Source organism: Microtus ochrogaster, chromosome 17 (assembly GCF_000317375.1).
Source record: "Microtus ochrogaster isolate Prairie Vole_2 chromosome 17, MicOch1.0, whole genome shotgun sequence".
NCBI lineage: Eukaryota > Metazoa > Chordata > Mammalia > Rodentia > Cricetidae > Microtus > Microtus ochrogaster.
In genome coordinates, this window is record NC_022019.1 from 9,895,014 (window position 1) to 9,917,720 (window position 22,707).

A 22,707-nucleotide genomic window follows, 5' to 3' on the forward strand; every position below is an offset into this window, starting at 1 on the left:
AAAAATTAAAAGACGGCATAATTTTTTTTTGCTAGTTTCTTAAAATATGGGCACAATAGTGACATTTTATACATTTGCAAATGCTTACGTAATTAAGTAATTATGTAATTAAGTGTCCCTGAATCTCATCTTCACACTGCTATCAGGGCAGAACTCAAGGCAAGCAGCTTCCCAGCTGTGAACCCTTACTGAGCCTCCCAACAGATGTAAACATTGTTCTCAAAGGAGGAACATTCTCTGGATTTTGATGCTGCAGTTCATTGGCCAGTCTGCAACACAATTAGGAAACATCCCTTAATCTCACAAGTTAAATTCTCCAGACTTTATGTTCCCTTTCAACATCTAAAGAGAACTAGAGGGAGATCGAACTGGCCACTGGAGAGAGTATAACTGTGTGCTGCTTGGGACCTCCCAGCTACCCACAGAGGCCAGCATGTCGTGGGTCCTGCTTTCTGTCCTGTGGCTCATCATTCAAACCCAAGGTAAGTATGGATATCTTGTAGAAAAAAATCAGATTATTTGATATCAGATTATTTCCATGAGGAAAAAAAATGACCTTTCACTCATAATGTAAAAGTCAGTACCATTTGCAGAGTATGTTTCTTATGTCTTTTTCTAGTGAAGTATGCTATATACTTACATATATTCACAATAGTTTATGCATACATATGTATGGGTGATGGTACTTTTTAGATCACATGTGAAACAAGTATTCTAAAGCCCACTGTATACGTTTTCAAATTTTATATACTTCACTCAATAAAAATCATGTTTATATATGATGTGACATTTTTCCAAATAGATGAAACAAATGTTGGTTATTGCTTGATTTACCTTTATACTAGGAAGTGAAATTGTATAAATATAGTCATTAATCAAGGGTATTTATGAGTTGTTACTTTGGGATCTTTCTCAGTAGTAGGAAAAGTTTCTCTATAGTAGAACATAATCAAAAGAAAGGTTGTGGAACTGTAGCTCTTTCTCCGTTTGAAGCTGATTATTGAGAGATTAACAACTTGATAACAATTAACTAGAAGCTCTTTTGCTACACCATGTATATTCTAAGTGCACCGATGCAATCGCTGCTTATCTTTCTAGGGGTGGCTTTGCAATCGCGTTAAAAAGTCAAACACTGGGAGCCTGCATATTTCCATTCATAAACAGCAGAAGACTGCAGCCAGGGGTTTACCTAAGCTCAAAACACTCTCTACTTGTTCAGTGCAGGGCTGGCTTTTGTGCGTCTTATGTTTCTTACATTGTTAAGCCCTAGTGAGGTTCCCAAAGAGACTGTAAAGTAGAACAACATTGGCAATACTTGTGTCAGAGAAACATGCATGTTAATTAAATCTTTTTAAGTCCATTTAGTCAGTCCTTGTGAACTCTGTGGTAGCAGTTATGGCTGCGGTTTGCACAATAATTGAGTTAAGTGTCACACCTCTAATGAACTCTGATCACTGTCCTAAGTAAGAATCTGTCTCAAAGCTGTGGAAACACAAGCATCCAATGGTATGAATGACCTCTGTGAACAATTGCAAAATTTCAAAAAACAGTGTCTGTGTTTTCCTACAACAGTGCTTTAGAGTTTCATATAGTTTATGTGTGCAGCTTTTATACTAATCTATGTAGACAACAAAGGATAGAAGGCAAAGTGACTGTCATTAAGCCTTTTACCTAGGACAGCAAGTCACATCTTCTGACTCTGAAACCCTTCTTCCCTTACCGTGTGCAAACAAGAGAAACTCTCTACCTTGCACAACTTAAAGTTACAAGAAGAAGATCCTTTTACTATAAAAAAATTTCCCCACGAGCTCTCTGTTCCTTTAAATTTTCTCTGAGGAAGGGTTAGTAAGTGGCGCATGCCTTTAATCCCAGTACTCGGGAGGCAGAGGCAGGCGGATCTCTGTGAGTTCAAGACCAGCCTGGTCTACAAGAGCTAGTTCCAGGACAGGCTCCAAAACCACAGAGAAACCCTGTCTCGAAAAACCAAAAAGAAAATAAGAAAAGGAAAAAGAGCTTTAAAGAAAGATGGGCTTGGCTTATTGCCCACAGAGGAATGAAATCACTGGGAATAGGGTCTCTCCTAAGTAAGTATTACTTGCACGTGGGTATCTTCATATTCAGAGAGAGAGTAGTCAGAGAAATTGCAATCGAAAAGGAATGCACTCAGTTACGACAGGCAGAGTCCAGATTACCAATCAATGTTCTTGTGAGCTACTTCTGTACAAAGAGGTGCACAGTTTTCCATGGTGTGCTAGAAGTTAGGGAGACAGGAAACAATCCTTTGTTATTAAAGCTGAAGCAAGGGAGCAATCTGTTTTGAATGGTTAATTCATGTCCATAGGACAAAGCAATCAGCCAAACAAACCCAAACCCTGTCAGCCTTTCTTATCAGTGTTTTCTGGCTTTCTCTAGTGATAGATACAAAGTCAAGCCCCGAGTTGAAGCTCCATGAAATAGTTCATCCTAAAAAACTAAACATTTCACCCAGAAGTGGCACTGAGAACAACCAGACAGAGAGATATGGCAAAGAGGTAAGTTGTGTTTCACCATCATCTGAGCATCCTGTTCCCCAGCCTCCTTGCTCTCTGGGAATCAAAGAGAGTTGGCTGTAGACTCTTGTTGTAGAAATCCCGACTTCCTCAGAAATCTATAAAAGGGAGCCCCCAAACTTCCCTCTTGACCCTGACTGCATTTCAGAGACCTGTCTGCCATGCTGTCTATCTTTGGTGTGGGAGAGACAAGCAACAGTTCTAGAAGGAAACTTTCAGTTTTCAGAGTTCTGCCTTCTCTTTACCCACCAATTCCCCAGTGACTACACTTTTCTACAATGTAGAAGGTGTTCTACCACGTTGCCGATATTCCCTCTTCATAATATTTTTTATTTAATTCTTAGTGGATTTTTAAAACCATTTTAAAATATATTTCGGTGGAAATACATTGCAAGAGATGATGATTTCGTGTCCTGTTGGTAATTTATTATGGTACACAGGACAGGATAATACACATTGACTTGCTAATGGCAAGTTTCTGTGTAACAAATTAGAGATAGATTGATGTGTGTAGCTGTCAGGTGATTATATTTTAGGAAGTCCTTTTATGTGCAGATTACATTTTTAGATATAAGAAAGAGATAAAATGTAGGAGAAATACTTTAAATTTTTGTATCTTTGCTATTGCAAGGTATAGTATACATAATTGACACGTTGTAATATTTATAATTTTTATATTGACCGAGAATTATGTGCTTATAACTGTATCATTAAATATTTTCAGGAAAGATATGCTCCTGAAGTTCAGTATCAGATCATACTAAATGGAGAAGAAATTATCTTTGACCTAAAGAGAACCAAGTAAGGACAATTACTTCCTGAAAACCCAGCCACTGGTTATATTCTCAGAACATTGGGAAACTTCTCCTTGGCTGTAGCTTCATTTCTGTGGCTGAGATAAAAATATCCTGGCAAAATCACACTGGGGGAGAGAGGGGTTGCTTTGGCTTACAATTCCAGGCTGCAGTTCCTCATTGCAGGGAATCACAGTGAGAGGACCTTGAAGCAGCTGTGTCTCAGCCACAGTCAGCAGCACAGATAGGAATGCAAACATGTTTCCTGCTCAGCTAACTTTGCCTTCTCTTACGCCCTCTGAGGACCCCTATCCAGGAATGGTGTCTTGGGATTCACTTCAGGCTTGGTCTTCCCACGTAAAATAAGGCACCCAGGAAATCTCCCATAAATGTCCACAGGGGATTCGATGCCCAATAAGAGGCAGGAACAGTAGGATCTTCAGAAGTTGGCCTGTCTTACACAGTGAGACAAGAGGCAAGCATCAGACCCTGTATCAAAAGAGGTGGGAGGCGAGGGCTCACAGATGCGTTTGTCTTCTGATCTCCATGTGTGCGCTACACCATATGCAATTGCACACAAACACACACGTACAGAGGACCCCTTCCCAACCCACACATATGCAGGAATTATCCCTAAGCCTGAATCAGGGAACACAACCTAGCAATAAATTCTAGGGGAAGAAGAAGGGGGCACCACAGTTTTCTAACAGTCAGTAAGCCTCCTTAGTTGGTCTCTTGTCTACACCTGTGATTCAGCCCCCTCCAATAACTGTGTCCTTGCTCCAAAGAATCCCATCAGCCCTCTAACCACTCATGGTGGAAGAGGAATCCCCAAGGGAAAAGTAATAGAGTGAATTTCTCCCTTTAGGGCTGATAAATTTGACTACATGCTTTGATTTATTTTAGTAGGGAAGTCCCAATGTTGGGAAAAGATCAACGGTCAAAAGTCAACTCAGTGCTACTGTATACACAGTTATTCCCATAGTACAGAAGAGAATGCAGAGAAATCAGTATTTGCTGGAATCAGGAGTGTAATGTGTACCTTTCTACTCTCCACAGGCGTCTTCTGGGGCCAGAGGACACTGAAACATCTTACTCACCCAAAGGAGAAGAAAGGATCAGACGCTCTCAGGATGGGGTAGGCTCTGAATCCACCCTGGGATCTGCCATTTATCTTGTAAAATACATAGGTCCAAGGATGGCCTTTAAATGCAGCAAGTGACTTGAAAGAGAAGGGATTATCCATGGCCAGGGAGACAGCTTTTCAAAGAGAGGAGCGAACATACTAACACTCATACACACAATGCTAATGTACCTACACACTCAACTAGACATCCCTACATACTTAACCAAAGTCATTCAAAAATATTTGTTTTTTTTTATTTGCTTATTGTGCACGTGTATGTGAAATGTCTAAATTTATACAGTATGATATATTTTCTATTCTAGAAACCCTGCTACTATGAAGGCCACATCCTGAATGCAAGGGACTCTCTTGCCAGTATCAGAACATGTGATGGGTTGAGGTGAGAACTGTCATAGAACATATTAAGTACTACGTGACTCTGTCACACAGTCTTGAGACTTCCCCGTGTCTTCTCTTGTCTTCATACTGTTTGGATTGTTCATACTACTCCCTAACCCACTGGACTGCGTGGCTAAGCTGATGAACAAGCTATTCTGGTACAGTCACTTCATTACCTGTTGTTTCAGGAGTCAGCCCAGCTCTGTAAAAGCAGAACACTGGACCTCAGTGACATCTGTGTCCATTACCAAGTGCTTCTACCTCACTCCTGGAACCTATTGTGTCATGTTTTCTTAACTAACATGCCGTATGTGTAGTTTTTTAATGTCTCATGTGATTAAAATGTGAAATAAATCATGGAATTGATTCCTAGCATGGTTCATACTGAACATGACATCACTTTTTCTATATTATAAAAATCCCTCCAAGGAATTAGTTTTATTGGCCTTTACATTGGCTTTACAATATGTCAACATGTGGAACAACTTCCTGTTTCTAAGCTGATTATCTTCATAGGAAAAAAGTCTTTAAGTTATTCTTGGTCCCGATTTGTTATGCAGCTGTTCTGAATGAACCTCTTGGTGTTTGTTCTCTCTAGGGTTCTAGGTGTCTAAATAGTCATTTACTGCTTTCTCCACTCTATCCATAGAAACTGCCAAGGAATAGTGGATAAATAAAAAAGCAAGCAATAGGAGAATATTTAATAGACTCAAGGTGTTAACTCCAATTACTCTGGAATTGCTTCATTTAGTAATTCTTGCAGCTACTCTGGAAAATGACATAGACTTCCTTTCTTTTCTTCCTTTTTTTCTTTTTATTTGAAAATAGCCTTTTTTTCCCTCACATACCGTGTCCTGATTGTGGCTTTCCTCACTTAACTCCTCCCAATTCTTCCACCATCTCCATCCATCCAGTTCTCCCGCCTTTCTTCCTCTCATTAGAAAATAAACAGGATTCTAAAGAATAATTATACTATACTACACTGTAATAAAACAAAAACTAATACTTAGGGATAGGATTTTAAAAAGCAAAATGAAACAACAAAAAAAAAAAAGAGAAGGAAAGAAGTCCAAGAAGAGACACAAGAATCAGATACATTCATCTGAATACCCAGACCAGTGGGTACCCACTCATTCTCACCCTCAGGAATCCTGTTAAAAAAAAAAACCCACTAAGCTGGAAACTATAAATATATATAGGCAAAGTACATGTAACCCTAACATGGCATTACGAAGTAAGAACCTCCAGTGATAAAGATGAGTTTTTTTTCTATAGTTTGTTTCCCCAGTGAGACTCCCATGGAGAAAGCTAAATTTTCGTTTGCAAGTGGTTATCAAAAGAGATGGCTTCTGAGATAGAGATGGGGACGTGTGGCCTATTCTCCTTTAAGCTCTAGGACCCAATCAGGTGTAGACCTTTGCAGGCTCTGTGTCTTCATACTGTTTGAATTGTTCATACTAATCCCTAACCCACTGGATTGTGTGGCTCAGCTGATGAACAAGCTATCCTGGTATAGTCACTTCATTACCTAAAACACAATCTTATATCCCACAGAGGGTATTTCACACATCATGATCAAAGATATCAGATAAAGCCTCTGCAAGGCACAGATGAGGGGGAACATGCCGTCCTTCCATACAGCCAGGGGGAACCAGGCACCGCTAAATACAAGCATGCTGATGAGCATGCTGGCAGGAAACGAAGCCATCTTCGAATCTCCAGGTCATTAAAAAGCCCAAATGTGAGTATAGCTTTAAAGCCTATGTATTTTGGCTGTCTAAGCAAGGACATAAGGTGCACAGGTTTATTCAGAAACAACTGATATATGTAAACTCTCTGTTTACATCTTTTTAAATTTATTTTGGGGAAGAAAATGTAAGTACCTGAATCAGTGTGAGTAGAGATGATTATTAATGAGGTTCTCTTGTTATCTGTAAAACAGGAAGACACCCTTCAAGCTCAGAAATACCTTAACCTCTTCTTGGTGCTGGATAACGCCTTTGTGAGTACAACGGATGGGTGCCCCTTTCCTAGTTCTCCCAACTGATGAGTCAGATTAAAAGAAGCCATTAGACTTGTTTGTTTTCTGTTGACCTAGACTTTTTGGCTGCTTTGTTGACAACAGTTTTCACACATCCCATGCCACTTATTATGAATCAATCACCAAATATTTATCTGCAGGTAGACTTAGTACTATAGACCTATGTTCCAGTTTGCTTTCTGTTGCTGTGGTAAACAACATGGCCAAAAGCACCTTGGGGAGGGGAAGGCTTATTTGCCTTACAACTTAACAGTCCATTATCAAGGGAATCCAAGGCAGAAACTCAAGACAAGGCCTGAAGCAGAGACCATGCATAAACAGCTACTGGCATGCTGTCCTGGCCTGCTCAGTTACCTTTCATATACAGCCCAGGTCCACCACCTTGGGGTTAGCACAGCTCACAGTGAGCTGGGGCCTCCCACATCAATAAGCAATCAAGAAAATGCTCTACAGAGATGCCCACAGTGAGACAAAGGCTATTCTTCAATTGATGTTCTTCTTCTTAGGTGATTCCTATAAGAGGAAAGCCGACAAAAACTAACCAGCACGTGCCTATAAGCAATGAAACATAAAAACATCAAAGAAAAATATTTTACTAAAGTATTAGATTGTTTTAATAGTTCACTATAAAATGTAGATGTCAATTTAATAGGTCTTATGCAAGTATGAACCCAAAGCTATACACAATTTACAAAAATATAAATATAATGAAGCTAGACTTTATGTTGTCTCATAATCAAGCCTGAATTAATATTTAGTGAATGCAAGATATTTAAACTATTAATTTGATGTAGTCAAATTAAAAATAAACAAGAAAACCCAGTTCTAATCCTAAAGTCCAAATTCGGAATGCTGAAGCAGGAAGATCATAAGTTTAATGAAATCTTGACTGTGGTCTGCCTCATGCCAAACCAAGCCAAATAAACAAAGAGAAAGATGAAAGACATTATTATGAATGCCTAACTTTTATCTTATCAAAACCTCTATATTTGAGGTAGAATTTGTTGAAATAGAATCTAATATAAGGTAGCCATGAATTGATGAGATGGTAACTATGTTAAAACATGTAAAATTTCTATTTAATCCTGTTACCACCAGCCTTCTCACTTTAATGTCCTATTTTAATTTTGTATTTTTCAGTATAAGATGCATAATGGGAATGTGACTCGGATAAGAAGCTTTGTGTTTGAGGTGCTGAACTTGCTCAATGTGGTAAGGCATTTGTCATGCATGTATGTTTTTACACCTGTGCCTAGGGCTTCCCCTGTGACGGACACTGGATGGGGCTAAGATTCACCTAAGGGTGAGAGCTCATCAAGGTGAAAATCATACACAGTAACAAAGGCATCTTCTAGAATTTCTGTTTTCATGATGGAAATTTATGATATTTATTGCATCCCTTTATCATCACCTGTGGTTCCCAAGGGTGCTAAAACTAAGCCTAAATGTTTTCATAAAAAAAAAAAATGTTCTTTCCACAGATTTTCAGAACCATTGATACTCAAGTGTCTTTGGTGGATTTGGAAATCTGGTCTGACAGTGATAAGATAAAGGTGGTACCCGGGATTGGTACCACATTCCGAAGCTTCATGAGATGGCATTACTCTGTTGTGGGAAAAAAGAAGTTCCATAACCATGCCCAGCTTCTCAGGTGAATTTCTTCTTGCCAGGGCAGGGATACAAAGGCAGAATGGGTGGTTATCTCCAAAGTTGCTTGACAAGAATTTCTGCTCAGTCATATCTTGAATAAGTTGTAAGTCGCTTGATCACTACTTACTACCATTAGCAATAGACCCACGAATTATGTGAAGGTCATTATCAGATCAATGAAGCACATTCTTGGATGCAAAATATTCACCTGTAATTATGGGCCTGTGGTATGGTAGAATCTGTGCTGGACCCTCATTAACATACAGAAGGCTAGGGGACACCAAGGGATGTTTATAATATCATTACCCAAGCTTCTGGTTTCCAGAGTCAGATTGTGATAGGACCTCTCTACTTTTACACAGTGGATCTGGCTTCCTCCAAGGGCGTGTAGGAATGGCAGCTTCAAATTCCTTGTGTTCTACATCATCTGTGTCCGTTATTGAGGTTTGTATACTTCTACTAAGACACCCTGTAATTCCATCGCTGTGAAGATGAGTGTCATGCCCTGTACCAGAGGAATCACCATGGCCATCAGCTGAATTGATAAATTAAGTTAGACATTAAACCAGTTTTGACCATTGCACTGTAGAGTCCTTGGATGATAAAATGTTAGCTTTGCCAAAGCCCTCTACTTCAGTTTATATCAAAGAATGAGGCTCACAAGGTTGAGACCAAAAGAGGAGTTAGGGTCCTTCTGTGGCCTCAGAGAGCCCTAAATGAATCCTTTGCTATAGCTGTTCAGAGGTCAGACAAGGAAAAACCTCATGTAAGGCCTTCATGTGGCCATTGCTACCAATGGCATAAGAATTACAACCTCAGTTTTATAGATGTGGCCATACCATAGCACCTAATAGTACTTTGCATAAAGAATGCAATTAATCTAACCCTCATTTACTGAGAATGTAGGGTATAATATAGTTCAGTATTCACCAATTGAGCTAGAGCATGAGTATGCTTAGGAGCCAACCATTTCGGATAGACTAAGCTAAAAGCCATAGTTGGAAAATGGGCTTAAGGATACACTATTCTTCCTTTCCCAACTACTCATATTAGACATTACACAGAGACACAGACTGAGAAATAACTTAACTAAACAAGAAGTAATAGGCGTTTCTATCTGTCCAGGCTAAACGAAAGAATAGCGTGACTCTCGCAGCAGTGATGTCACACGAGTTGGGCCATGCCCTTGGTATGAAGGACGTTGTCTATAGTACCAAGTGTCCCTCTGGCAGCTGTGTGATGAATCAGTACCTGAGGTAAGATGATATTGTCCCAAAGTAAAGAGAAAACATTTCTATTCCCAAATAAATGTACTGTGTATATGTGGTAGGAGCACCTTTTCACAAAGAATGGCTATTCTATTCTTTTAACCTGCAGCTTCTTCATTCATGCATTTTACCAAATTCATTAAGATTTCTGAATATACTGTCATAGAATTTATTAGTATGACAATGACATCATTTTAACTAAAGGTTCTTTTAATTTGAATTGGTATCTTATTTCCCCAAAAGACTATCCTGGTTAAGATGTAAATTTTAGTCTAAGACAGCCAACATAAACATATATCCATCCCCATTACCAATTGAGCTTCTATTTTAACATATTCATTTATTATTTCATATTGCCAGTTACTTTCCCAAGACTTCAAGAAATTTGAAGATGTTATTGGTTTTTACTGCTGTGTATACTCTGTTGTATAAATGTACCACATTTTCTTTATCCATTCTTTGGCTGAGGGGCACCTAGGTTGTTTCCAGGTTCTGGATATTACAAATAACGCTACTATGAACACAGCTGAGCAAATGTCCTTGTGGTATGAATGTGCATCATTTGGGCATATGACCAAGAGTGTTATTGCTGTGTCTTGAGGTAGACTGATTCCCAATTTTCGGAGAAACCGCCACACTGATTTCCAAAGTGGGCTGTACAAGTATGACTCTACCAGAAATGGAGGAGTGTTCCCCTTACTCCACATCCTCTCCAGCATAAGTTCTCTTTGGTCTTTTTTATCTTAGTCATTCTGACTGGTATAAGATGGTATCTCAGAGTCATTTTGATTTGCATTTCCCTGATGGCTAAAGATGTTCAGCAATTCCTTTAGTGTCTTTCATCCATTTTCAATCCTTCTGTTGAGAATTCTTTGTTTAGGTCTGCACCCCATTTTTGATTGGATTATTTGGTAATTTGATGTCTAGTTTTTTGAGTTCTTTACATATTTTGAAGATCAGTCCTCTGTCCAATGTGGGGTCACTGAGGATCTTTTCCTATTTTGAAGGCTGCTGTTTTGTCTTAGTGACTGTGTCCTTTGCCTTACAGAAACTTTTCAGTTTCAGGAGGTCCCATTTATTAATTGTTGCTCTCAGTGTCTGCACTACTGGAGTTATATTTAGGAAGCGGTCTCCTGTGCCCATGCATTCAAAGCTACTTCCCACTTCCTCTTCAATAAGGTTCAGTGTGGCTCAATTCATGTTGAGGTCTTTGATCCATCTGGACTTGAGTTTTGTGCACAGAGATAGATATGGGTCTGTTTGCATTCTTCTACATGTTGGCATTCAGTTATATTGGTACCATTTGTTGAAGACACTTTCTTTTTTCCATTGTATAGTTTTAGCTTCTTTGTCAAAATTCAGGTGTTCACAGGTGTGTGGATTAATACCAGGGTTTTCAATTCCATTCCATCTGTCCACCTGCTTGTTTTTGTGCCAATATCAAGCAGTTTTTATTACTGTATCTGTATAACAGAGTTTTATGTCAGGGATGCCAATGCTTTCAGAAGTTCTTTTATTGTAGAGGACTGTTTTGGCTATTCTTAGTTTTTTTTTTCCATATGAAGTTGAATATTGTTCTTTCAAGGTCTGTAAAGAATTGTGCTGGGATTTTGATGGAGATTGTACTGAATCTGTAGATTGCTTTTGGTAGGATTGCCACTTTTACTGTGTTAATCCTACCTATCCAAAAGATATTCATTTTTTTTATATTTTCAACAATTTCTTTTTTCAAAGACTTAAAATTCTTGTTGTACAGGTCTTTTAGTTCTTTGGTTAATGTTACCCCAAGATATTTTATGTTATTTGTGGTTATTGAAAATGGTGATATTTCTCTGATTTCTATCTCAGGCCATTTATCATCTGTATATAGGAAGGGTACTGATCTTTTTAAAGTTGATCTTGTAATCTGCCACATTACTGAAGGTGTTTTATCTGTTGTAGGAGTTCCCTGGTAGAAATTTTGGGGTGACCCAATGCATACTATTATATCATCTGCAAATAGCAAAAGTTTAAATTCTTCATTTCCAATTTGTATCCCTTTAATCTTCTTTGGTTGTCTTATTGTCCTAGCTAGAACTTTGAGTACTAAGAGAAAACATTCAATTAGAATATTACACATACTTCACTAGCCACCATAGGCAGCATAGAGATGTTCTAGACAGTGGCTGCATTTGGTGTTTCCACTAAACTTGGTCCACAGTGAGATATAGTAGATTTTTCTATTTACTTATCACCTATAAGATTCTGTACTCTGTGTAACGCTGATCTATTTTTTTCTGTTACAGTTCAAAATTCCCCAAGGATTTCAGTACTGCCAGTCGCTCACTTTTTAAAGGGTTCCTTTCCTCTGGAGGTGGAAGATGTCTGCTGCAGGCACCTAATCCTAAAAACTTCATAAAATCGACATGTGGGAACCAAGTTCTGGAAACAGGGGAAGACTGCGACTGTGGATCTCCTGAGGTATGAATATAAATGATGTTTAAAGTTGTGTTTATCAAGATTTCAGAGCAGAATGACTGGGTAAAAGTTATATACGTTAATTTTCCATTTTCTTCTTTAAATTATTTTATTTTATGTTTTATGAGTGTGTGTGTGTGTGTGTGTGTGTGTGAGAGAGAGAGAGAGAGAGAGAGAGAGAGAGAGAGAGAGAGAGAGAGAGAGAGAGAGAGTTAGTTTATGTGCATACACATAACATGGAGACCCAAGAGAGAGCATCAGACCCTTGGAACCGGAGATACAGGTAGTTTTGAACTGGCAAACATGGGTGCTGTGATCTGGACCCTTGTCCTCAAGACTGCTCAGCAAGTGCTCTTAGCTGCTGAGCTATCTCTCTAGCCTCCTTTAATTTTATTTTTTTGCAGTCAGGAGATGAAATTGGTGCTTGCTTTTGACTTTAATTAACTACCCCATGAAAAGTGTGCATGCACACACCCTCCGACCCACTGATAAAACCCACCAACATCTGTTCATGGCATGATCACACAAAGCCAAATGTAAAGAAGGAGTAATTGCCCACAGCATGCCACATTCCTTGTAGACACTTGGAAATTCCTAATTTTAGGGCTTTAGGAATTGGTGAATCCATGTGAATTTGTGATTTAGCCATTATTTTTGACAGCTCTTTGACAATGTAGAAAGCATCTTAGATTTCAGAGAATCAGGACATTTGTGCAGAAGTTTGAATTGTGTATCAGCTTCTTTTTCTGTAGTTGTGTCAGGATTTGATTACTTATTTGAAAGTACCATCATAATTTCTTTTGTGTTGTCTAAGGTTTTCTTTTTGATACTAGTAATGATTCATTGATATTATCTTTGATGTCATTTTACTATTATCTTAGACACTTATCAAATATTTTTAAGAGTTGACCCCAATTTATTCTATGGAGGTAATAATTACACATTTCAATAACATTATTATCCAGGCAAGGTTAAAAAACAAATTTTAATTTTAATTGAAACTTTTCCTCTATTTTAACATCATTTGAATAGTTCAGAAAGGTTCATCCTTGAAATTTTCAGTAGATTTAAGTGCAGTACCTTCCAGACAAAATTTATTTGAGGAAATTCTTTGTGATTTTTCTCCTCTTGGTCTTTAATGACAGTGTTCCTTGAGCACAGCATTTCCTCCTGTCATTGCCTTTCCCTGGTTAAGGCCTCTGGAATTGGTACAACAGAGTGGATAGCTTTAAAAAGAGAAACTTCTATGATCAGGTCTGAGAGTTGCACTAAAAATAAGAATTTACAGGGAAGTTTAATTTTTGTCCCTCTAGCAGGATAAACAATAGAAGCTTTAGCCTTGGATCTTATAAACTCCTCAGCCATGGATTCTTGACCAGGTTTCCAGTACCAGGCATGAGTTTCCTCCTGTGTCCAATCAGAAAGCAATTGGCTACCCCATCACATTAGATTGCACTGCAGTAGACAGCCCCTCACTTAGGAGTATATGGGTTATTAAAAGTAAAAAAAAAAGCCAGGCCTGGTGGCAACACTTAAGAGGCAAAAGCAGGCACATCCATGAGTTCAAGACCAACCTTTCTACATAGGAAATTCTAGGACAGTCAGTACTACATAGAGAGATGTCTCAAAAGAAAAAAAAAGGATACAAAGTTGAGAAGGAATGGAAAAGAACAGGGTGGATCTGGGAGAAACGATTCCCCTGGGGGTAGAGCAGGGCTAAATATGATAATAATATATTCTATTAAATTCTCAAATAATAAAATATGATACTTTAAAAAGTGAAATTTTCATTTGCTGTTGTAGTAAACTCGGGGACTGTTCTGTTTGTTCTTTGTAGGAATGTACCAATCTCTGCTGTGAGCCCCTCACATGTAGGTTGAAATCCCAACCTGACTGTCGAGAAGAAGCATCCAACCACGTCACGTGAGTACTGTCTTGTCCACGTTCCCCAAATGACTTGCTGCTTTTCTTCTAGATTTCAAAAAGGTGTCCTCCTGGGCTCAATAACACACTGAAAACAAAGTTCACCTGCACTTTTTAAATGACTTAATTTCGTAGAGAAGAAAGAAAGCAGTATATACAAAATTAAGGCTGTGTGGTTGGTCATGTATGTATGAGAAAATGGGTTATTCTGACATTTATGAGATTAGAGTTCCAGGGACTTCTGCCAAAATTGGTTTCATTTCCTAAAGTTAACATGTTAGCATGAAAAGAATTAAAGTGTACTTCTAACAAGACTTGATTGATGAGCATAATTTATGATCCATTGGAAATGATAGGGATTGTTTGCTAGGTATTCAGAAATCAATAATCTTTAAAAACTCAATGTAAGCTTTGACAGTTTCATTCCTTTCATAGTGTTTCAATGGATTACAATCCAAGTATTGATTGTTTTGGGAAGGCCCGAAGATCTGTGTGATTTGGGGTAGGGAAACCAATGGCTTGGCATATGGCATTAGGTTTTTGTTTGAGTATTAAGTGGTCTCTGTACATAAAGACTATAGCAACAACAGGTATCAGAAAGCTGGGATTCAGGAGATGTGCTAGGGGAAGAGTTGTTCTGTGCCCTTTTCTCAGACATTTCCAGGAATGAAAAGTGCAGGGACAGTGAAATAAAATAACCAACTCCAACACCATTCAGTATCACTTCCTCAGGAAAGGAACAAAGGTCAAAGGAAAATGAGGATTCCTTTTCTATTTACTAAGCACTGTTGAATACTTCAGTGAACCTTCTTATGGGTCCGCTTGGCAGAGAATTCTGGAAATCATGCCAAGACCAGAAGCAAATGTACAGAAAAGCAAAATGCAGAGCAAACAACCAACCAAAAACCTTAGTTCCTTTGAGGGCTGGAATGACAGATACCTATGCTCGTTTCTACATAAAATAGGAAGTTCAGCATCGATGGAAGAACATATAAATGAGCTTGGAATCTGGATATTTAAATTCCAGTCTTAATTCTGCCCAAACACTGTGGGACTGAAGACAAGTTACTGAACTCCTTCCTTTCTTGTGCCATGAAATTACTGATGTGTTCTCCCCGTGAGGTTGCTGGCCTTGTGTGAAGTCTATAAATGTCTATTTGTGGCAGTTCAGAATATTTTATTAGATAATAACCACAACCTCTGTGTTTTGTTTTTCTTTAATTAGAAAATGATCCGGTGTGTACTTCATTGAGAAGCTGTCCTGCCAAGACCAGAGTCTAGAACCTGATACACCAGGAGTCTTGCCTAGTTTCACTTTGTGCTTTTATGTAGACTTGCCTCTGAATGTCGTGTGTGAATCCATAGATTTAGTCACTGGACAGTAATATCCCCAATCACACTTGTGTCTCTAGTGACTGTGTAGAAAGTTTCTCAACTTCTCCTAAATAATACAGTGTAACAACTATTTGCACAGCATTTTCATTGTCGAAGTTATTAGGTGTTAGAAGTAGTCTTGAGTTGACAAAACATTTAGAAGACTTTCAATAGTTGTAAAACAAATATACTCCAGTTCTTATAAGGGACCTCCAGTCCAAAGATTTAGGTACCTGTATATTCCTGGAGCCAATCCCTACTAGACACTGAAGAAAGACCTTTGCTTTTCTCTTTCCATCCTACTTTCTGCATTCCAGTCAACAGGTAAACAGATGTGAGATGTTGCCTATATGTGTAGGTTTTATCTGCGGTGTGAATGCAAGAACCCTGGAGGTGTAGTTTTTGTTTCAGTCTTTGGAAAACAAAAGAAATGAACCTTTGCTGAAACCTCAACACACTCCGCAGAATGGCTGAGTTGATCCCAAACTGCAAAAGGACAAGTGATTTAACACTGAATCCCTCTCCTAGTATAGGAAGAGCAGAGCCCCAGTCCCTTGCTGTCCCTCACTTCGTCCAACTCCTGTAAATGTCCCTGCTTTGCTATCTCATGGAATATTGATTAGATCCAAACACTTTCCATGTGATCAAATATAGTTTCTCATGTTTCTCTCACTGTCATGTGTAAGATTTATTTTAAGAAGTCTGTTATTTGCAACTTAGTGGAAATGGAAAGTTAAGGCTTCATTTATTGGTTGATGTAATAAACTGTGCTATCAATAAAAACAGTGAATCCTTTGTGGTCATTTTCAAAAATGAATATTTCCAAACTTATTTACATGAATCAAGATCCTGATTATTGTTCACCTCAATTACCTCCCACCCTAGATATAAGTGGGCAGCAGGGCAGAGGTGTGGTAAGAAGCTCCTTACTAATTCTACTTAATAACATACAATTCAAGATGAAATATTGGCATAAAATGGTCACATTTAGCCCCAAATGTTTTAAAAATCTAAGTTCTAAGAACGTGCTGGATTAAAATGTCCTATTCAATAAGTCTTACCATGAAAAGATCCATTTTTGCTTTTGTTTATTTTTGAGATTGTATTAATTACCACATTTAAGTTTAATTAATTACAACATTTCTTCCTTCCCTTTCCTCCCCTCAAAACTTCCATGTACCCCTCACCACTCGCTTCCAAATTTGTGATCTCTTTTTTTCATCCATTGCTATGGCATGCATATGTGCATTTGTATAACCACACACATTACTAAATATAGCCGGTTGAGTCTGTATTATGCTATTTGTATGTATGTTTGCAAGGCTAGCTGTTTTGCACTACACAATCAATGAATGTGCTCTTCCCTGGGCAGGGCCACCTATCCCACTCCCAACTTTACTCGGTTGCCTGTAGGTTTTTGTGTAGGGTAGAGACCTCTGAGACATTCCCCCATCCACTTTTACAGAAAGCGAGCTTAGATGTTTGGACGGCAAAAAGAAAGCACACAAATGACACATCACCAAACCAATAATGTAATATTTATGGAATTATATAGGAATGGTAATCATTGCTAGGTCATAAAATTGTTCAAAGAGTCATTGCTGAGACTAGGAATTACGTTCTCTGAGTGCTTGACAGGTTTCAAGACGAAACATCTGCAGGATTTACTTTTGGTGTTTGGCAGTAGCTTGCAATCTCATGATTACATGTGATGTATTTTTAACGTTTAGAAACTGCTTTTCATGAGCACAATTCTATTTCCAAATCCCCTCCCCCTAAAACACACAAAACACTGTCAAACATCTGTAAAATGCCTACATTTTCTACATTTTTTTTATATTTTTGCCTAGTTTGATCCTTAAATAAATAAGTTATGCAGGAATATTCTACAGGAGACTCTGTGATCCAAAAGATCAAGTGACATGTCTAAGGCCATCAAAAACCTAGTGCAAACACAGAACGCAAGTTCATTCTCTAAACACTGAACCTAAGATGGCCACTGTCTAATTTCTGTCTGATAGAGTTCTCCCAAGAGATGGATAGACTGCCCAAACTACAGTATTTGGAAAGTAATTAACAATCGATGCTGACAATATGTGGTGAATTCTAAGAGTACCAGATGGGACTACAAAGTGCCCAGGGGCTTGAAGCAGAAATGTTCACAGATAGTCTTAAAACATTCATACACAGACACTCACAAGATCTCACACTCATGAACACACACACACATAAATACATACATACACACCTCATACATACATACATACATTATAAACTTACGTATGCCCACTCCCACTGGATACCCATGCCTTCTACAGGTTGCCACAAAGATGCTACACATAAGCTATAGAGTGCAGGTCTTCATTTGGTAATAGTTTATATTTATAGCTATTATTATGTGGACAGTAAAGTGTTTATTTTTCTAGAATAGCCCTTTATTTAGAATTTCTTAGGGATGGGTTCATAAGAGAGAATCTGATCCCTTACTCTATGAACTGACATAGAAAGGTGAGCTGAGACCAGAGGACACAAAAAGACAGTTCTATTTTTGTATGTTTGTTTTCTTCGAAGTCCAAAGTGTGAAAGGGAAGGATCAAGTACTATATGTGGATATTAAAAGAGTTAAAAGGGGTGGATTAGAGCAACTGAGCATCTGAAGAAAGGTTTGAAGAACAAATCAATTCCTGTGGAGAGACTGAAAGGGACCAGAATTCCTCCCCCAAATATCAGGCCTTTGTGTTTCTCCTGGTCAAGCCAGCCAGTCATCTAGGTGCAGGAAAATCCACTGAGTCATGTAAGGGGGATTTCTACCTCATAGAACTTCCTGACTCACTTATCAGGCAAGCACTGTCAAAATGATACTGTTGTCTCCTCTGGGAATTAAAATTAGTCTACCCAGGGACTAATCGGGTCTGTTTACCTTCTCGGGGTGTTCATTCAAAAGGAAAGCAACTCATTACTTTGTACATGTTTCTCCAACCTCAGTTTGAAGCCAAACAATTCAGGATAAGGTTGAGATATGAGGACCATGGGTTCAAAGCACCCTGGGCTGCGTTTCCAGATACTCTAAACAACTGTTTCAAAAAGCAAGCAGAATTTGGGGGTAAGGAGTGGGGTGGATGGAGAGACAGCTGTGATTAAGAACATTTGCAGTTTTCATAGAATACCCAGATTAGATTCCTAGCACCCACATAGTGGTTTCCAACTCTGAAGACGGACCCTTAAAAGAAATCCCACACTAGCTCAGAACTGAGTATAATAGAGGGTTATTTATTTAGGTATAGACTCACAGATTACAGTCCTCTGCACAAATGGGGAACAGGACCTGAATCTGACAGCAGAAGAGAAGCCGGAGGTGCACTTTACATGGGCATATATGGTATAAGAGGCAACACCCAAGTGGGCAGGTAACTTAAAGGCTACTGGTGGTAGGAATTCCTACAGCACAACTGGCCACTAATGCCAGCTCCAGGAGGTCTGATGTCTTCTTATGGCCTTTGTAGGCAACAGGAAACCAGATACACATGTGGTGCACATACATCCATGCAGGCACAATACTCAGAAAGTAAAACTAAAGTCTTTTTAAGTGAGAAGGAGGGGGCAAGAGAAACAGGAAGAGAGGAGGGAGTGACTTTTTTCTTTGTCTCACTTCTCTTCTGTAGACAGTGTCTTTGATCATGGCTTTCCTTCCCACCCACCTGTGAACTTATTGCCGATTGGCCATTTGTTGGCTGGTGTCCTAGACAAAAAGTCCTCTGCATCCAGTGCAGACCCCTAGTATCTCAGACAAATCAGCTACTTGTGCATGAGTGATTTCTCCCAGGCAGAGACTAGCCTTTCCATTTTCTTAAGGCCATCTTTCCGAGGTACACAGATTTTGACATTACGGAAATCTGGTTTGTTGTTTCCTCTTTTTATGTGTGTTTGTCCTGAACCAGATCTGCTTTGCTTCCTTCACTGGGAAGACTTTCTGTTGCTCTTTGAGAAATCACATTCTTTTCATTTTATACTGATGTCTGTAACACATTTCAAATAAACGTCCATGTGCGGTGTCCGTGAAAGCCCAGTGTTTGTTTTTTTCCGCACACACACACACAGCCAGCTTTCTAACAGCGTTGTTGAAAGAATAAGTAGTCTGTTTCCCTTGAATCCTTTTGGTGTATGATCAAAACGTGTGTACAAATCCATTTCTGGTTCCTCTTGACTCTTCTGCTCATTCGCATGTCTATCTCGTGACCTTATTAATACCTCCAGTCCTTCTGCAGATTGGTCGTATTACTTGGACGCCAAGACTTTTTAAAGCATCTCTTGGCAGGGTAGCCAAGCTGAACCTGTCCAGCCTGATCCAGGCAAAGGAGCCTTGTTCGTATCCTGATGCTCTTCCTTCCCCAAGTCCTGCTATGCAGTGACCATCTGAGCCCACATGACACCTTCCTTCCAGCTACAGACTGCCATGAGCATCATCCCCTCTGCTTCACTGTCCAAATGTTGCCTGATCTTTAATTTCATCTCACTATTTCAATGGGAAGTATGGATTTTTCTGCTTTTTATTATTGCTGGGTTTTTTTTTTGTTATTGTTTTGCTTGCTTTGTTTTTTCAAGACAGGATTTCTCTGTAGACCAGGCTGGCCTCGAACTCATAGAGATCCATCTTCCTCTGCCTCCAGAGTGCTAGGTATTAAAGGCGTGCGCCACCACCGCCCGGTTTCCTTTCACTTTTTAACCTAGAGACAGGTGTGTGTTTTGTGGGGATGCCTCACATCTATTGCTAGTGGACAGAGGAAATAATTTTTTTATCCTTAAACTACTGTTTATCATTAATTTAGGGTTAAATATTTCAGCTTTTCATTGGATAAACTGAAGTATAGGATAAATAACAAATACATGTGGGATATACCAAAGCACTTTCCTGGCCCAGCTACTTGTACAAAATGGATGTAGAGCTACTGTCCCATGAAAGAACATTCACCAGTGTTCCCCGCACTAAATATCAAACCCAGGTCCCTGTGCGTACTCGACAGGCATCCTATACACTGCAATGTACATGTGTTAGTGGTGCGGGTAGATGTGCTTTAAAGCTGTAGTTGGCATTGCCTTTCTTTTTCATGAAGAAGCATGTGTCATGCTTCTCTTTTGTTAGGCAATTGTGACACCTGCTGTCGAAGTAAAGAACTGAAGTCCACTCCAAAGCAGGCTGTTGCTGAAAAGGCAGCCATGCTGTCAAAATGCGGACTTCTAGGGAAAGGTGAGCAGGGAACAGTCAGCTTTTCATCCTTAGTAGAGTTTTGTGCTGAAATATTGCAGGCAGCCCCAGAGATGTCTCTTTCCTGTCTCTTGATATCATTCTCAGGATGAGATGGTGAACAATTTAATGACCACTAGGTAGACAGAGTTGAAGATCTTCACACATTTTGGGGCATCGTAGAAAGCACTGTCTCTTACTTCCTAGCTCCCTCACTGTGATTTGTGACATGGATAGATAGATAGATAGATGATAGATAGATAGATAGATAGATAGATAGATAGATAGATAGATAGATAGATAGATAGATAGATAGATAGATAGACAGATATGATTCACGGATAGATAAATGATAGATAGTTATAAATAGGTGATAAATATAGATAGCAGATAAATGAGATTGTAGACAAAATAGATAAAAAGATGATAGAAAGAAATAGTTGGTAGATATCTATATGACAGAGATGTTTGATAGATGATAGATGGTAGATAGATAGATGACAGAAAAATGATAGAGATACACAGATAAATGGAAAATTAGAACTTCCTTTTGTAATCATCTGCAGAAATTTTCCTACTCTCCTAATCAGCACACGGACCACTGTAATCATCTGTTCCCTTCCATCTTTTCCCAGTCGTCCTCAGCTTCAACCATGTCCCAGAAAAGCACCGACCCTATTTCTATCACTGTACATTAAGTCTATCTTTTCCAGTTTCAAGCAAAAAAAATCATACAGAATACATGCACTACGTCAAACATGTTTTTCAGCATAGTTGAGGCTATATCTGTTAATAGATCTGATTATTGCTACATAATTCATTACTACAAAACTCAACGTAGTGTATTGGTCAGTTTTCTGTTACTACCACAAATGTCTGAGGTGATTATACCGTTTTAAGGAGGGGAGTGTCCAATTTTGAATGTATTTTGGAGATTTTAGTCCCTAATTGCCTGGCCTTCCTAATTTTAGATCTGAAAATATATAAAAGTATTATCTGAAAACATATAAAGTGTATGGCATATGTGGGAAAATCACTAACTTACTGTGAAAAATGAAGGGAACAGAGTGCTGCAGACCCCTCTGTTCTGCCTACTTGCAACTTAAGATATTTTTCTTCATTTAGTTATTCAGGTAAAGAGTTACTTTGCTGATTTTTGGAACTTCTTTGCAGCTCTGTCTCTACATGTTAGAACTCTCTTAGATTTTGATGATTTACATTTTCTTGTCATTTCTCTCAGTTTATTCTCTGATTTTCTGTTTAATAATTGGTTCCGAATAGATTTTCATTTCTATGTAAATTTGGATTTACATATCACAATGAGAAAAGGTATTTGATATATTTTCAGCATTACTAAGATTGGATGGACACATGGTCCATCCAGAAAATGCATATTCTATTGCAATTAGATTGAGCTTTCTGGTGGAACTCCAATGCACAGTCTTTCTTCATTATAGTTAAACTACCCTTCCTCTTGATTTACAGGGACAGTGGATCTGTGCATTGAGCACATAGAGTTGGATCTTGCTTTTAATTTATTTGTTCTCTCAACCATCAGTGTTTTCTGGTTGAAGAATATATTCACTCACACGTAATTACTAATAGAAATGTACTTATAGTCACTTTTTGCTAGATTTTATCCTTAACTTCTGTTCTTATTTTCCCTTGTGCTAATTTGATAGTGAATTATTTGAATTAATTTTAGTTCATGCATTTGTGCCTGCTTCTCTATATGTGCACTGTGAGCATGTAGTAGCCACAGATACTAGAGGAGGGTGTCAGAAATGTAATTGCAGATGGTTCTGAGTTATCATGTGGGTGCTGAGAACTGAACCTGGGTTCTATTTTCATTATTTTTTTGTGATTACTATGGAATATATATAT

At 38.6% G+C, this 22,707-nt stretch overlaps 1 protein-coding gene across 1 annotated transcript; it reads left to right on the plus strand.

Annotated features, from left to right (window-relative positions):
- The first annotated feature begins 204 nt into the window (after positions 1-204).
- Positions 205-16,394, plus strand: Adamdec1 (ADAM like decysin 1). Its single transcript, XM_005355461.3, has 14 exons — positions 205-482; positions 2,413-2,531; positions 3,274-3,350; positions 4,403-4,481; positions 4,793-4,869; positions 6,423-6,609; positions 6,811-6,870; positions 8,050-8,121; positions 8,391-8,560; positions 8,922-9,003; positions 9,685-9,815; positions 12,113-12,287; positions 14,122-14,207; positions 15,433-16,394. The coding sequence occupies exons 1-14, from the start codon at positions 434-436 to the stop codon at positions 15,437-15,439; spliced, it is 1,371 nt and encodes a 456-aa protein (XP_005355518.1). The 5' UTR covers positions 205-433; the 3' UTR covers positions 15,440-16,394.
- The last annotated feature ends 6,313 nt before the right edge of the window (positions 16,395-22,707 follow it).